At 48.0% G+C, this 16,249-nt stretch overlaps 1 protein-coding gene across 1 annotated transcript; it reads right to left on the reverse strand.

The window, feature by feature from the left end:
- Positions 1–1,948: 1,948 nt before the first annotated feature.
- On the reverse strand, positions 1,949–15,473 carry LOC128431216 (probable ribonuclease ZC3H12C). The gene is made up of 6 exons (XM_053417475.1): positions 15,337–15,473; positions 7,246–8,131; positions 6,935–7,074; positions 6,598–6,832; positions 6,087–6,193; positions 1,949–5,881 (listed from the first exon to the last, which is right to left on the reverse strand). The coding sequence occupies exons 2-6, from the start codon at positions 8,061–8,063 to the stop codon at positions 4,281–4,283; spliced, it is 2,901 nt and encodes a 966-aa protein (XP_053273450.1). The 5' UTR covers positions 8,064–8,131; positions 15,337–15,473; the 3' UTR covers positions 1,949–4,280.
- Between the last annotated feature and the right edge of the window lie 776 nt (positions 15,474–16,249).

Consider the following 16,249-nt stretch of genomic DNA (forward strand, 5'->3'; position numbering starts at 1 on the left):
TTATATTTCCTCCGTTTTCCTGTGATAACGAGTTAATTTCAATCATTATCTAGAGATGGGTCTTTAAAAAGCCTGTCATTACAGGAACTGTTTCATTCAGTGGAGCAGTGCCAGATGGGAAGTGTGGTCTTTTGATGCCACCTTGTGGCTAGAATAAGTAAGTGCAGCCAACCCATCCGGTAACTACTTCAAATATCAACACATTTATCAGATCTTCTGTGTGTTTGACTCGTCGCTGCAGATTTTTCATTGTTTACCCGAAAAGTGGGTTTTATTTATTTTCATTTATAAGACTATAGTATATAAGACACTGATATAATTTGGTAACAATGAATGTTTCACAACTCAACTGTAATATTTGAACTCCTCACATTACATTATAACATGTTAGATTATAAATATAGCTCAAAATGCCAGATAAGCTGAAGAATAAAGATCAAACCTGCATCCACAGGGATTGAACTCACATCTACAGAATGAACAGACTGCTGTCGTCTGACTGAGCTACTTGACCCAACACATACAAAGATCCTCTCATGAAGCTTTCAACTGTCTCATCTGACTTCATAAATTCCCTGAGTCCCATAAGAATTGAACCTACAACCTCAGATGTGCAAGTCCATCCTCTGACAGACTGAGCTACTTGACCAGACACACTTCAGCCTCTGTCTCCTTGGCTCTTTAATGTGAGAGTGGAGGACACACACACGTTCGTACAGACAAATTACCAGTGGAGTTACTGGTTCATGATGAAATGAAGCGGCGCGGCGGCAGCTCATAGTAAAAACAATCACTTAACTCGAGCTGGGCTTCATGACGTCTCTCTTTAGGGCTTCATGACGTCTCTCTTTAGGGCTTCATGACGTCTCTCTTTAGGGCTTCATGACGTCTCTCTCTAGGGCTTCATGACGTCTCTCTTTAGGGCTTCATGACGTCTCTCTCTAGGGCTTCATGACGTCTCTCTTCAGGGCTTCATGACGTTTCTCTCTAGGGCTTCATGACGTCTATCTTTAGGGCTTCATGACGTCTCTTTAGAGCTTCATGACGTCTCTGTTTAGGGCTTCATGACGTCTCTCTTCAGGGCTCCATGACGTCTCTCTTTAGGGCTCCATGACGTCTCTCTTTAGGGCTTCATGACGTCTCTGTTTAGGGCTTCATGACGTCTCTCTTCAGGGCTTCATGACGTCTCTGTTTAGGGCTTCATGACGTCTCTCTTTAGGGCTTCATGACGTCTCTGTTTAGGGCTTCATGACGTCTCTTTAGGGCTTCATGACGTCTCTGTTTCGGGCTCCATGGCGTCTCTCTCTAGGCCTTCATGACGTCTCTCTTCAGGGCTTCATGTCGTCTCTCTCTAGGGCTCTAACCCGGAAAGAGCTCAAAATGTCTGCGTGGACATTCATCAAGGACAGGTGCGTGAGTGTCTCTGGCGTCACGCTGTACCGTCACCATGGTTTCCAGCTGGAGGAGCTCTTCCGTAAACAGCTCGCGACTTCCCATGTACCATGATGCATTGCATTGTTGACATATAATTAATCGTTTTTTAATAAAAAAAAAAAAAAAAATCACCAGGTATGAATATCTTTGGGGGTAAATAAAAACATAAACAACTGTTACTAAAGTTTAAATTGTATTATATTTTTCTTTATACATCTGTTTACGGGTTGTCTGCTCTTCCAACAGCGGGTGCTGCAGCACCTGTCTCCAGTGATGCAGCTCATTTTGATAGAGGATATGATAAGATGATCAGCAAGTAATAAGTAACATGCAATACTTTACATATAAGTATTAAAAAAAACTATGAATGAACTTGTAAATCTCTTTAGTCCAACATCCTGATGAAACAATGTGGAACTTCAGATGTGTTTGGTCAAGCAGCAGCAGTTCTCTAGATGTGATCACTATACATAATGTATAGTAACGTGTGTGTGATCATTGAAACAAAAGTCTCTTCATAGCAGTACTCTCTTTAATGAACAACCACAGTTACAGTTGAGAATCTTACAAACAGTTATGCTGTATTTCTACTGGCAGAATGTAGATCCAGTTTGAAACAAGGGACTCTGTATAGATCTTTAACATCTAGAGCAAACAAGTCAATTGATCATTTATTATTACCATCGATGGCAGAGTGCACTTAAAAAACAAAACAATGTCGGACAAAGCTTCCTGATCCTACAGAAAACCAGAAAGCATTCGGCCCTGACTTGAATAACTGTTAAAGACGAGTGCTTCTCTGAACACTAACACTTTATGAAATGAAACATTAACCAAGAAAACATTAACAACCACGTTTGTGTACAAGTTAACCTAGAAGCATCTCAACAGCGAGTCTGAAGTACCACAGATGGCTCATAAATGCAAATACACAGCTTTGTACACAACTTAAATACATGCAGAAATCAAAACAAATCAAAACATGCTTAACAGTTAGCTGAACATAGTTCAGAGTATTGGATGTGTCATAAGCACAATGCCATGAAGAGGCATTACTTTGGGCCCACGCTCAGGTGCCACGCTGACACACGGTGTCAGGAGGCCAGAGAGGAGGCGCTTCTTCAATACACACAAAGGTTCCCTCATATCAACAGCACGTGTTGTTGTACACTCAGTCGACAGTTGTACAATGTGACACGTCGGACAGGAAAGAAACCAGTGGGCTTTACGCAGCTGGCTTGTGATGAACCGCACGACGAGCTCAGCGTCCACGTCAGTTCCGTCAGGCGGCGATTTCGGGCTCCACTCAGAGTTGCAGACACTCAAAACAGCCGCCGTTAAAGATGGACTCGAATTTAAAATTGAACTCATTACACACTGATGGGGGTCTGTCCCCTAAATTAATGATTTATAGAAATACTTTGCTACTGAGAATAAATCAGTTTGATAATGTGACTTATCCATATCAAGGCTAAAACAGAAACTAATTCACTTTCATTCTCAAATGGGCCGTCTTGTCCCGTCAGCCAGTGAAACTAAACAAAACAAAACTTCTCGCTGGTAGTATAACTGGAGCTCCTGTAAAATAAAAGCCAGCTTCAAACCCAAAAGCACAGAAAGAAGAAGAAGTTGAGGCGACCTAAACATAGTAGGCACACAACTCCTCCTGCTTCACAACATATTTGAAGTAATTGTCTCAAAGCTCAGATTAAAAAGATGTTTGCAATGCACTTCATCATCACGCAATACACAGAGAGAGGTTGATAAATAGTCCATGTACTGTATAGAACATCAGCGACTTAGTTCAGGATACAATTTGTATCAAACAAGGTTTTTCTCTGTCTAGCACGGATTCAGCTGGGATCTGCTACAGACAGCGGTGGTCGCTGGTCGCCGGTAGCACAGCAGGGGGGAGGGTGGGGTCGGTTAAATATATGTACAGTACGTGCACGCTCCGTTCACTGGTGTCGAGGTCGATCCCTGTCTGTGGCAGAAACCAGAGCGGACCCGGAATAAAGGGCCAGAGAGAGAGAGAGAGACAGAGAAAGAGAGAGAGAGAGAGAGAGATAGAGTTAGAGAAAGAGAGAGATGTCCCTTACTAAAACTAAGGTACACACGACAGGGTCACCCATCTCTACAGCTCTGACCGAAATACTGACACCACCTCGGACAAGACGACTTCCCCGACTTTGAGAAAAAACACACGACAGCAGCACAGCACACAGGAAGAGGTTAATATAATACACAGACCTTGGTTTAAATAGTCGTTTGAAACAGACAGGATTTCACAACGAAAAAATGTGAAGTGAAGTTTGAATAGTTACGACGCTTTCGTCAAAGCTGTGAATAGAAAATCTGGTGCTACACCACTGCTTGACTTGAGTCTGAGAGGAAGTTTACAGTGCACATAATGGGTCATAAATGAAATAACCCTTCATGTCAGTCGCTTTGGATGTGAAACGAGCACCTTAGGATCGGGGCTGTAAAATAAAAAAGTGCCTTAAAGCCTGGAGGCAGTCCTTCATGGGGAGCTATGGAAAATAAATAAAATAAATTGAAATGACAATCGAGCTCGTGTAGAACAATCTTCTCAATTTGCACTTTGTGTAAAAGTCACAGATTTCCACTCCATCTCTCCACACGAGTGAATTTAGTTGTCGCTGCACAGTGACTGGAGCTGGGGTTTGGATTATCTTCAGCAACTTCATAAGACAAGAACATGCTCTCCTTGCAGACAGGCCAGAAGCATTCCTGGGTTCCACCAGGCTTTCAAGTGTTTTAAAGGCAAATTCATGTTTGTCTGCTGATGCACACCACATTTTTTATTTTCTTAGTCTCTTCATCCCTCAGTAGCCCGTCTGGGCCTTCTCTGTCAGGATGGCGGCCGCTAGCTGCTGGGGGTCCGTGACGTGGGGGCTCCTGGCCATCACCCGGCTGACCAACTCCGAGGGAAAGATGTTGCACAGGTTGATGAACACTTTCTCCCTCACGTCCCCGTAGCAGCTGTGCGCAGGGGACTCCGAGTGCTGTGGCATGTAGGAGGGAGGAGCGTGGGAGGGCAGCGTCAGGTGAGGGCTGTGTGGAGAGTAGGGTGGAAGAGGGGAGCTGGATGGATGGGACGGGTGAGGAGGGTGGGCGGGAGGTGGCGGGTGGTTATGGTAATGTGTCGGGGACGGGTGGAGAGCTGGGTGAGAGGAGTGGTGCTGGGCGTACCCGTCCTGCGCCCAGGGAGGGGTGTGCCAGGAGGACTGGCGTGTGTCCGGGAGGCTCTGATAGGCTGACGGCTCGTATCTGGACGGCGGCAGCGGCTGTCTGTAGTACGTGTCCCAGCTGGGCAGAGCTTTCGGTCGGTGGTGATGGTGCGACGTGGAGAGGTGCTCGTACAGATGGGAGTCTGACACACTCTCTGCTCGAGTGGGGGCCAGGCAGCGGCCAAGAGGAGAGCCAGGGGGGTGAGGGTTGGGCTGCGGCAGAGAGTGGTAGTCGCCGGGGCAGCTGGAGCGTGCGGCCAGCGGCTGGTGCTGGAGATGGGGGGGTAAGGGGTAGAGAGGACGCTTCGGCAGAGCCTCTGACGGCTGTTGATCATGAGAACAGCTCTGCCCGCGTGTCATGCCCAGGTGGTAACTGTGAATGCTGGTGTTACTCGCGTGGCTGTGGGGCATATTTGTGTAATCGGCCGGGTGGAGACCACAGTGTTCATGGCTGGTTGCAGCGTGATGGGGATACAGGCGGCTGTGGGGGTTCGCGAAATGGATGTTGTCTTCCAGTAAGGTGTCAGGGGGGCAGACTGGGCACGGCCTCTCGCTGTACGAGTCGCAGCTGCTGCCACAACTGGTGCTGCTCTCGCTGCCGCACTCGGAGCCGGCGGAGCCGAAGGAGCCCGGCCGCAGGTCGGTGTCGTTGGGGAAGCGACAGTCTGGGCTCCGTCTGGAGGACAGGCCCAGGCCGGAGTAGGCACGCGTTACTGAGTAGTAGCTCAGGTCGGGGGACTCACAGTGAGGGTAGAGGTCGTGGCTGGGGGCTGGGAGGAGACAGTGAGGAGTGACTGCTCTGGACTGGTGGTCCTGGGGGAGGTTAAGGCTGGATGGAGGCCCCCCCGGGGCCGGGGACATGGTGATGCAGCTACCGCTGCCACTGGAACTGCTGCCACCACACATACTGTTCTTTTGGCTCTCCAGCCTCCCTTTAGCCAGCAGCTTCTCCTCAGCGTCGCTGTAGGACAGGGCTCGGATGCTGGGGTCCGACTGCCTCTTCGTGGCCCCTTTCTTTGCCTCGATGCTGCCAGCTGGCACACTGTGGCTCTTCACCAGCCCGGCGTCGCCCTGGTTCTTCACGGTGACGCAGGTCTTGGCGCTGGCTCGCAGCTCGTCGGCCACGGCTCGCTGAGGCTGCGCACCTCGCTCCGGGTGGTAGTACTTACACTTGTGGCCATAAGTGCACTTTTTTCCTGAAACACAAAACCAGAAAGTCTCATTTTAATAAGCATTACAGCAAACATTGCGTAACACGAGTCAATATGTGCTCCATATTGAAAACATAAAGTCTGCACACAAACATCAAACATTCAAATTTCTTTTAACTCATTTCCTGGTGCGCTTTTAGATGCACAACATTGTGCGTGTTTGTGTGTGTGGGTGTGTGTGTGCTCCCACCATATGGACAAGGCTGTTTCTTCTGCTCAGGCATGATGGGTCTCTTCCTCAGGAAGTTGTCTAAGGAGGGGCCATGACGGCCCAGAGGGTCGTCTGGGGGCATGAACCTGAGAGACGGTGACAGAGGGATTTTGCATTAGGGCTGCTGTGGTAGTCGGTGGCACCGGTGTTACACGGTGTACAGGCACATACCGATTATATAACTTGCCTTCTTGTGTGTCAGTGGTTAATGATAATGATGATAAGGATAATGTTGTTTCAGTTGCTATAATTCCTTCAGTAAATAGTTTGACGGAACAGGAAAGTAAAGAGATGTAGACGGAAAATAAAAGATGTAATTCTGCATCTAAAACCGAGTAAGAATTGTGAACTGTTGTGGCTTTTGTTAAATCAAATCTTAGTCACACATAAATCGCTCATATTTCATTCAGTTCCAACTCTTTCACAGTTCTTACACCAAGGTCTATCACTTGGGACAAAAGCCGTCCCTCACTAACCCCTCCCGTCCTACTTGTCGTTGACGAAGGAGTACATGAGCAGCCGCTCGTCGATGAACTTCTTCCACTCGGGCCTCTCGTTCGCCAGGTCCCGGTAGTTGTCGTTGGAGACGATGATGCCGTCTGACTCATACGCCAACTTCACAATGAAGCGGTCGTCATAGCAGACCACGCGCCGGCCTTGGACGCGTCGTGAGGGAGTGAAGACCAGAATCTTTTCTTTCTCCAGGCGACGCAAGATCTCCTGATCTGTGGAGGTGGGTGGGGCGTGTTGCAGTGAGGTTACAACAATCTGCACATACTGTGTTTGTGTGTGTCTGTGTTTGTGTGATTTTGCTGAGTCTCACTGACCTGTTATGGGGGCATCGGGCCGGGACTGCTCCTTCCTCCATGCGGGTACAAACACTGTGATGTCATGGTGGCCTCGCTCGAGGAACCAGTCCACCGCCAGCTGGATGCCCTGGCACGAAAACACCTCCTTGTTCCCGTGACTGCAAGGTGGAAAAAGGCGGAGGGGATTAGCAAATTCATGTTTGGGGTTTTTTAGTTGGTGTCATTTTACACTGACTGAACTGAACCACATTGAATACAATTGAGTCTAACACAACAATCCTGCATTAAAGCTGTAATAAACAGGAAGTCAGTAACTGGTGCCCGCTCACCTCATGGCGACATTGCTCCCGTCCAGCACAATCGGCCGCAGGTTGTCCTGGTCGCACACAGGGTCCGAGAGACAGGGCGAGTCCGACCTCTGGCTGTCCAGCAAGTCAGAGCAACCGCACGATGACGAGGAGGAGGAAGAGGATGAGGCGGAGGCCAATGATCCGGCCGGCTGCTCGCTGTCCGACTTGGTGCCCAGTTTGACCAGCTCTCCCAGTATGTCGTTGATGAGGGTGTCCGGGCCCAGCTTGGACAGCACCAGTCGCACCGTCTCCTCAGAGTAACCCAGCTTCAGGGCGAACTCCAGCTTAGCCTGGTACTCCTTCCCGCCAGCCTCGGATGCCGGCCTCGATGTGGAGGGACTGGGCCGAGGCTCGGGGGGGTTCTTACGCGGGGAGGTGGGTGGGGTCTGTGCAGGAATATCAGGTTCACGCTCTGGTGAGAGTTCAGGTGGGGGCTCGGGAGGCCCCTCGGTGCCTAAGTCCACACACTGCGTACGACAAAGTGGCTGGTGGGTGTTCTTATTGTGAGGTGATGCTCCCTCTCCTCCATCCGGGTCAGGGCCGGCAGCAAGGGTGGAGCTGGAAGAGGACACCAGCTCGCACTCGGAGTCAGGCCCAGCACTTTCCTCCGCTGTGGCCGGCGGAGGGGGATCGGCGGTGCTGCTGCTACCGGAGCTCTCCCCCTGCTCCTCCATAGCACGGGCTCCGTCAGCGCCGCCAGCCTGCCGGTCGGCCCCAGCTACGTGGAGATACTCCAGATCCGGCTCCGGGTCGAGCATGTGGCCGGCCCCTGCCTCCACATGGTCCTTCTGACCCATGGATCTGTCACAGACATCCAGCACACCGGAAGATGGATGCCCTCTCACACAGCTGGAGTCATTGGTGTCTAAAGAAAGAGAAACATGAGAGTAAGTGAGGAACGTGTTCTCACATCTCCTGTGACCACACGGATCTCACTCCCCTGATCTATATGCAAATACGCATGGACGTCATTTCTGTTTGCAAAGACCAAATGATGTTGATTCAAGCAGGTCAGGGTTTACAGACCAGGTCACTGAGAATACACAGATCTGCTGCAGAGAGAGATTTTACCCATTTGGAGAAAAAACAGAAACTCAGTATGTGGAAGCCAGAAATAAACAAAAAGACTGTGGGCACATGAATCCCAGAGATGGACAGTGACTGCAACTGAGAAGTTATTAAACGTAATACTGCAACTTTTCTCAAGTCTAAATAAAGGTACTTCATTGGAAGGCCTATTCCTGAATTTACTTGGGGGGCCAGGCTATTACTGATATTTATCTCTATTATTGTTAACATTATTATTTATGTAAAGTGCTAATATTTTTACCATTTGACACTTTCTTCAATAATCGTTTATACTGGTTCTCAAATGCAAATCTGATAATATGAGATGACAAATATTTGCGTTGAAGATATTAAAGCATTTTAAGTCTGTTACAAAAGCAACCAGTCCTGAAAACTTGTTTTCGATGTATTTGAATTCTGCTCACACGATCATGTAAAGTCAACAATATGTGTCATTTTAGGGAAATCTGACTCTTCACTTTAATTTCCCTCGGTATTTCCCCCCCCCCCAAGCCATCATGAAAGTCTGAGTCGTCTTTTTCACGCGGGCTCTGTCTGGGGCAGTGGCTGAGGCAGACACAAAGAGTCTGCGGGGGCCCCTCACCATAATTAATGGACTCCCCACTTTTTTGGGGGGGGGGGGGGACGCAGAGGGTTATTACTGGGGGGTGGGGGGGCCACGCCACAGCACATTAATCTAAACGGAAACAGAGGAAGAACTGTTGACAAAAAAAGAAGACAGCAAGCCGTTAGCGATGAGCGCGACCATCCCTCCCCCCTCCCCCCCCCCCCCACCTGGTAATTAGGCTCCATATGCTTCTTCCCACCAGGGTGGCAGAGTTTCTCATTAAAGTGCTCACGGCCTTCCGGGAGCCAATCACCGCGTTGCATTGAGGAACCGAAGACATGGGCTAATGTGATTGGTGCCAAAGGTTTAGCTGCACGTAAATTACAGGGAGCACTTTGGAAAAGTTCATCTGGGAGTGTGACGAACATCTTCATCTGCAGGAGCATAATAACAGGCCCACTGGATTCTATTATGTTATTATAGATGCTGTTTAAAAGTAACAGTATCTGAGGTTGTGTTTTACTGGGCTGAAATCCTCTTTGTACGTCATCAAACATCCTGGTTGTGGTTCTGAAAACAGGGGTGGGGGGGGGGAGTGCATTTTACGAAATAGCTGCTTCCTAGCAACGTGGCTGGGGCCGCTGTTGCTAAGCTACAGCTGTTGAAAGCATTCTCCAGTTGCAAATGCCAAAACAGCGTTCAGTGGTGTGGAGGAGGGGGGGGGGGGCCTCAGTGGGAGCCCAGCCCGCCACCCAAGACAATAGAGGTGGAATTGGACTCGGAGTGTGTGCACTGTGGGCGTTAATGGTGCCCCTGCACCCAGGAACAAACACACACACACACACACACACACACACACACACACACACACACACACACACACACACACACACACACACACACACACACACACACACACACACACACACACACACACACACACACACACACACACACACACACACACACACACACACACACTGACTCATACTGCTGTGGAGGGACTAATTTCACCTTCTCTATTAAAACCACCACATCCAAATTGCATTTCCACTCATGCTTCTCACACGATATTACAACGACTCCGATCAATCGATATTAGTAATGAAAACTTCCGATATCTGGTCACATCTATTCTAAGTATAGACAATGAATCTGATTATCTCCTTGCACAGATATTTCTTTCTGCACAAAACCACGTTAAACTCTTCATCGTATGGTCTTGAAAATAAAATATTAAACTTCAAAAACTTCAAATTATCATCATCGCAAAACTCCAATGCTTTGTCTCGCCATGTGAGAGAAAGTGAAAAAAAGAGTAATCCCAGATCAGTTTATGGTTTCATCCTTGGGCCATACACCACCCCATCATAAACTTTCATGGTAATCACCTGAGTATTTTTTGAATAATCCTTCTGACACACAGACGGATGCCAATAAAAACATATCCTCTTGAGGTAAACAAATTCATGGACAACAGATAACAAGTGCATGCTGGGAAAGATACAGGACAGGAACAATAAAGTTTCTTCAGGGTTTCAGGTCTAACCTTGTTCACACAGACCCTGATGCATCTCATTTAGGGGTGAATCTTAAAATGCACTGAAAATTTTAATGTTTTAAAATTATTTTTATGCTTTAGATCTTATTAACTTGTTTTATATTTGCATGGTGGTGCAGAGAAAGAAAGTTCCCTGTTTGAGCCCCCCCCCAGCCCTCCTTGTGACCCTAAGTGGGAGAGATAATGGATGGATTTGCTCGAATGTCTCTTTTGTTTATAAAGTGTTAGAAAACTATAGACAAAAGCCAAGAGGCAAAGGTGATGTATTGAAAAGTCTCAAAAGATATTAACGACTAAAACTGACTAAATATTAACGTACAACACTATCGATTGGACAGAATATCCATATTTAGTCATTTGGTAACTGCTTTTTCCCCAATTACACATTGATCTCAGTCCGTTTGGTCACATTCTTTCCACATCTAATCATAATCCTGTTAAATCTGACTCTTTTCATGGTTCGAATTTGAAAAGGAGACATCGTCTGGTGTGGTCCCGGCTGCGGTGAGTGATGCATTCAGCCGCCAGAGTCTCAACGGACCAACGGCAGAGCCGGTGACCTCCTCGCTCCATCTCCAGACCTGCGGGGTGAGTGGGTGCATCTTTCAAACATCAGCTGAGTGGCTCCCCCACACACAAACACACACACACACACAAACACACACACACCACTGCAGCCTTTGATGGAGGCAGTAATGAATATGTAACACAGTCCTTACAGAGCTTTGTATGTGGGAGCTTTGTGTAAGTGTGTAAAACTGAGGAGAGAGAGTGAGAGGAGGGAGTGAGGGGTTATGGGATTGAAGAAGGGGGGTGGGGTGGGGGGGGATGTCTGGCGGTACATCACTGCACCCCCGACACTGTGCAAAACTTTATGTTAAAAAAAATAGGGGGAGGGGGGGAATGTCCCAGGCTGAATAATCAGCTGGGGGGGTGGGGGGGAATATTATCTGTGTGTGTGTGGATAGGCTTTCCCCGCCAGCCGCAGGGGAACAGATGTCTGCTGAGCTGTACTCGCAACTGGTGTTTCCCCCCCGCACACACACAAACACAACAAAACACACTGCACCCCTGCCTCCAGACGGTCAATGGAGCAGCAAGAAAGACGCAGCGGGACACACACACACACACACACACACATACACACACACAGTCATATGTGCACAGAGAAAACTGCAAGCACACACACTCTCTTCCTGAGCCAAACAACCTCTTGCATCCTTCACCCTAATTCGACCCAGATTAAAAAACAAACAAAACAAAGCTTGCTTTTTGTTACCCCCGCCCCCTCCACAACAACACAACAGAACACAACCCCACCCCGACCCCCTATCATTACAGATAACACTGTTTGAAATTCAAACAGCCCCAGCGGTAGTGGAACTGCTGCAGGCAGGTGCAGCTCGGCAAACTCTCCATGTCACGTTGTGGTTTAACTGACAGTTCAGGTCTCGACTCTGCACGGCTCTGCCACAGTGTCTCACTAACTGTGTCTTCTCTTCCTTGTTTTAAGTTGTAAATTCAAGGGGAGTCAGCCATTTGAGTTGTGTCAGGGATTCATGAAGCTGCAGACCCTGCTGGTTTGGAAGCAGCAACCTGTCATGCAAGTAACACTGCTGCAGCACGGACAAGGGTTTTAAAGAAAATCTCCCAAATGCCACAAAAAAGGTGAATTTCAGTGTCAAATTTGATATGAAGGAAACGAGTGGGACTTACCAGGTTTTAAAAGATCAACAAAGAACCAAGAGAGGGATGTAAACTCATATTTAGATCCTCAAAGCAAAAGAAAAAAACAGTGCAGCTGTAAGTGAGAGTTAAGAAAAAGAAGTTGCAAATTTCCTCAGTATCTAGATCCAAGGATGATGTAGCTGCAGGTGGAGCTCAGAGCGACTCCAGCCTCCGTCCTCTGCGTCCGAGTGTCAGTCAGAGCTCAATCTTCTCTTTCCTGGTGGAGCAGGAGAAGTTGGACAATGAGCAGCAGAACAGATGGAGCAACAATGTCTCCCATTCCCTCGTGTAGAGTGGCTGCCCCTTCGCCCAATGGGAGCGCGGCGGCCTCACAATGAGGCGGTGGAGGCGAGGGGAGGAGGCGGGGAGTGGCTGCGGGCGAATGCCTTGCAACACCCAGTTTCCCCAAGGCACGCGTACTCAATGTGCACCACAACACACACACACACAGACACACACACACGCACGCTGCTCGGCCTCAAAGGGCTTCCCCTGTGTGGCCGATGAATCAACGAGGGGCGGGCGGCCGAACAATGGAGCCTCACAATGGGAGGCCGGGGAGGGCAGCTGCAGTGTGAGGGCTGCTGCTATTACGGCCCGGGGCAGCAATAGAGAACACCTGGCTGCAGAGCTCCACAGTCAGACTCCTCTCTTTGTCCCGGGCTGGGGGGGGTGGCAGGGGGTTAACACGGAAAGAAAGGGCCGGGGCCGCCTGAAAGAGCAGAGGGGCCTTTAAGAGAGTGCAGGGGGGAAAGAGGAGAGTGTGGCCCGGCTGAAAGGGAGAGAAAAGGACGACGGACATCAAAAAGTTTTACGTCCAGATGAGGATGAGGAGGGGACCTGCTCCTCTTTGTTCTGGCACACTTAGACCAGATGACTCGGAAGCACAGATCTTTGGCTTTCTGTCCTCGAAGGGGCCATGTGCAAATACAGAGGATTTAAATATCTCTTACTAAATAAATCCACATAAATAATCAAATCCTATAGAGTATGTTCGAGCTTTTGCACCAAATATGATGCAAATACACGTTTGAGATTAAACATAGAGGACCGAGAACTGGCTGCAAGAAGGGAATCGAGCCGATGAAGAAACAAAAGGATGGCTCCTATACTGGAATGAATCTAATTTATATATAGAAAGCACTTTACTAGTCAAAAATCTGAGCCAAAATGGGTTAAATAGTTCTAAAAAGATGAAGGTGAATTCAGACCTAAAGTCCAGAGGAAGCACAGTTTGAAAAATGGGTCTTAAAAGCCGCTTAGAACTCCGGAAGACGTCTGAAAATGTGGGTTTGGACATTCTCCGGAGTTTCACGTGTGTAGAACACAGCAGGAGATTCTCCGGGTCAGACGCGTTCGCAACAACAGGATCATGTACGGAGCATTGGGGGGGGGGCTGGCTAAAGGAACTGACGTGTAAACTCTGCTGCGGAAACGAAACCTCCTCCATAAACTAAGACTTAAAAACCCTTCAGACTTTATCTAGGGCTGGTGAGACGTCAGCATGTGATGAAGAGTTGTGTGTTGATTCAATAAGGATGTGTCGTGAGTCAGATCAGGGCATCGAACCGCACACACACACACACACACACACACACACACACACACAGACAGACAGAGGAGCGCTCTGCAGCCATCTGTCGCAGCAAACAGGTGTGTGTGCAGCAGCAGCAGCAGGGTGATCCTCTGTCTCTCTGTGGACACTGAGAACACAGAGTTCCACAGAGCTGAGGGACAGGATCAGCTCTGCCAGACGAGCAGAGAGGATTTGTTGGGGATTCCAGCGAAAGTGAAAATAAAGCTTGGCATGTGTTGTGATCAAAGCCCCGTCTTCTGGGGCCAAGCACGCAAACCAATATCTGGAAGTCAAACATTTCAAATAACAATAAATCTGCTGACTCTTGTGATTGAGGCTTCATATTTTACAGTGTTACTTTATTATAAATGATCATAAATCAAATATCAAATATGTAAAACAAGGGAAAAGTTCATATTCAACCTGTGATCAGATTCCAGATAAAGTCTAGAAACGCATCAGACCGTCTGAAGTAGTTTTCCTCGTGGTCCAGAAGAGGGCGCTGACTATAAGCTTAATGTGTTGCTTGGTTTTTATTGCTACATAATGTTATATATATATATATATCTATTATTATAAAAACAAACACTATCAAGCGAACAAGAGCAGAAGATCTCGACTCCGAAGCATCTGAGAGGCGGTGTGAAGAAGCATTTGTGTTCTACATCGCAGACGACAAAGTTACGATGATAGCTAAGGCAGTTTGTCGTCCAATATCCGTTCAAACTTGATAACGCACAATATTCTGTAAATAAAACAAGGAAAGTCTAAACAATGTTGTTGAAAGGTTCATATATCGGCCATGCTGGAAAAACTATCGTTAGTCTGGATCGGATTCATCAGACAGGTTGAAACAAACATGGAGAAAGATTTACACGTGTTGTAACCGACCCGGGTCTGTGGGCAACAGAAGGAGACCTCCTGCCCTCGTGACCTCTGACCTCTCACTCTCTCTGACCCCTGGAGGATGAAGTGGGGACCTCATGGCAGCAATCACCAGCTCGGTCAAACCAGTAAGACTGAGGAGATGCAGAGTCTGAGGGCCTGAGGGAGGGTCTACTGTGAAATAAAAAAATAATTTGATTTATATTAACCTAAAATAACGTAAGTTTTTGCAAATCGATACTATCAGTGAAACCCCGCCTGAGTGAAAGGAGAGGACGGGATTAAAAGCCTCAAGGGCCGGGGGCAGACAGCTGCTGGGACCCCCACCTCCACCAGGAGCTGCTCCTGATCTGCTCCACAGCTGTGGGGACGGACAAAAGGTGGACACGGGGACACTGAGTCCCTCCATGGGTCCAGAAGGGAGCAGAGGGAGCCTGTGTCCTGCTCGGGCCTCCTTGAAGAAACCGCATTCAAATCCCCCTCTTCCCGTGAAACAACACATGCACATCCCCGGTCGTGACGTTAGAAAACACGCTATCTGTAGCAGGGGGGGGGGGGGGGGGGGGGCGCAGGGGCGTGCACGGCCACCGCAGAGCCAGCCCCGTCACGACCTCCCTGCAGCTGCTGCCCGACACCAACCTGCGGCTCCTCGGGAGGAACGAGTCGCGATGTGCGGCCACTCACCTGATGATGAGCCGCTGCCGGAGCCTCCTGCACCTCCCGCGGAGCCGCTCGCTTCGTCTCGGTGAGAGGAGAAAGAAGAAAGGAGGAGAAGATGTGGAGGAGAAAAGGGTTCGCGTCACATCGTGGCGACGCAAAACATCCGGCGGGATGTGCGGCGTTACCCGGCCGACCTGCGGTAAGCTGGCGGGAGTGAGCACTTCCGCTGCGGCTCTTCACAATAAGAGCAGACGCTGTGAAGGGTACTTAGTGCTTTTACTTGGAAAAGGACATTTCCTCTTTAGCAAGCGACCTGAACAATAAGACGTCATCATTTCCTTAAAGCAGATTTACTAAGATCTTAATATTATTTAAAATTGTTTTAAATGAACAGTTTCCTAGAATGAACTTTATAAATATGATATACTGTTAAACGTTTTAGAACCTGACATTACACAGTTTAAATGAGCCCCACCCTAAAAAAGTATTTTATTCGGTTCATAAATATTAAAGATGATTTTGTGTCTCCTTCGTATATCTCCATATATTTTATTTTTCGTGTTATTTTATCTACCTTTATGTATTTTGTATACTTTCATATAGTGAAAGGTACTTTTACAGGTCATTTTATATTCTTTTTACATACTTTTAACCCATATTTAGGGCCCGAGCACTGACAGGCATTGACAGACAATGAGGCCCTATTGAAATTGTCAGGATTATTTTATTTTTTGACAGGCAAATTAATTGGCTTTTTGAAGGCTTTAACACGCTCAAATTCTTACCGAAATGTGCAGAAAATTATAAAGATCGATTTTTCGTCACACGGTGTGACCGTGGCGTGGCATCAAAGTTTGATTACACGCCAATAAAACACGATGTTCTGTATCACGGACATACATTGACCATGAATCCTTCGATGCTGAGCTGTAAACAA

This window comes from Pleuronectes platessa, chromosome 24 (genome assembly GCF_947347685.1).
Source record: "Pleuronectes platessa chromosome 24, fPlePla1.1, whole genome shotgun sequence".
Classification (NCBI taxonomy): Eukaryota; Metazoa; Chordata; class Actinopteri; order Pleuronectiformes; family Pleuronectidae; genus Pleuronectes; species Pleuronectes platessa.

Bases quoted from the DNA above. Each gene is read 5' to 3' on its own strand.
- LOC128431216 (XM_053417475.1), bottom strand. From the start codon at position 8,063: ATGGGTCAGAAGGACCATGTGGAGGCAGGGGCCGGCCACATGCTCGAC. The intron at 6,833-6,934 runs GTCAGTGAGACT...CCACCTCCACAG, and splicing joins GCCCGATGCCCCCATAACAG to ATCAGGAGATCTTGCGTCGC. The intron at 6,194-6,597 runs GTAGGACGGGAG...ACCGTCTCTCAG, and splicing joins TACTCCTTCGTCAACGACAA to GTTCATGCCCCCAGACGACC.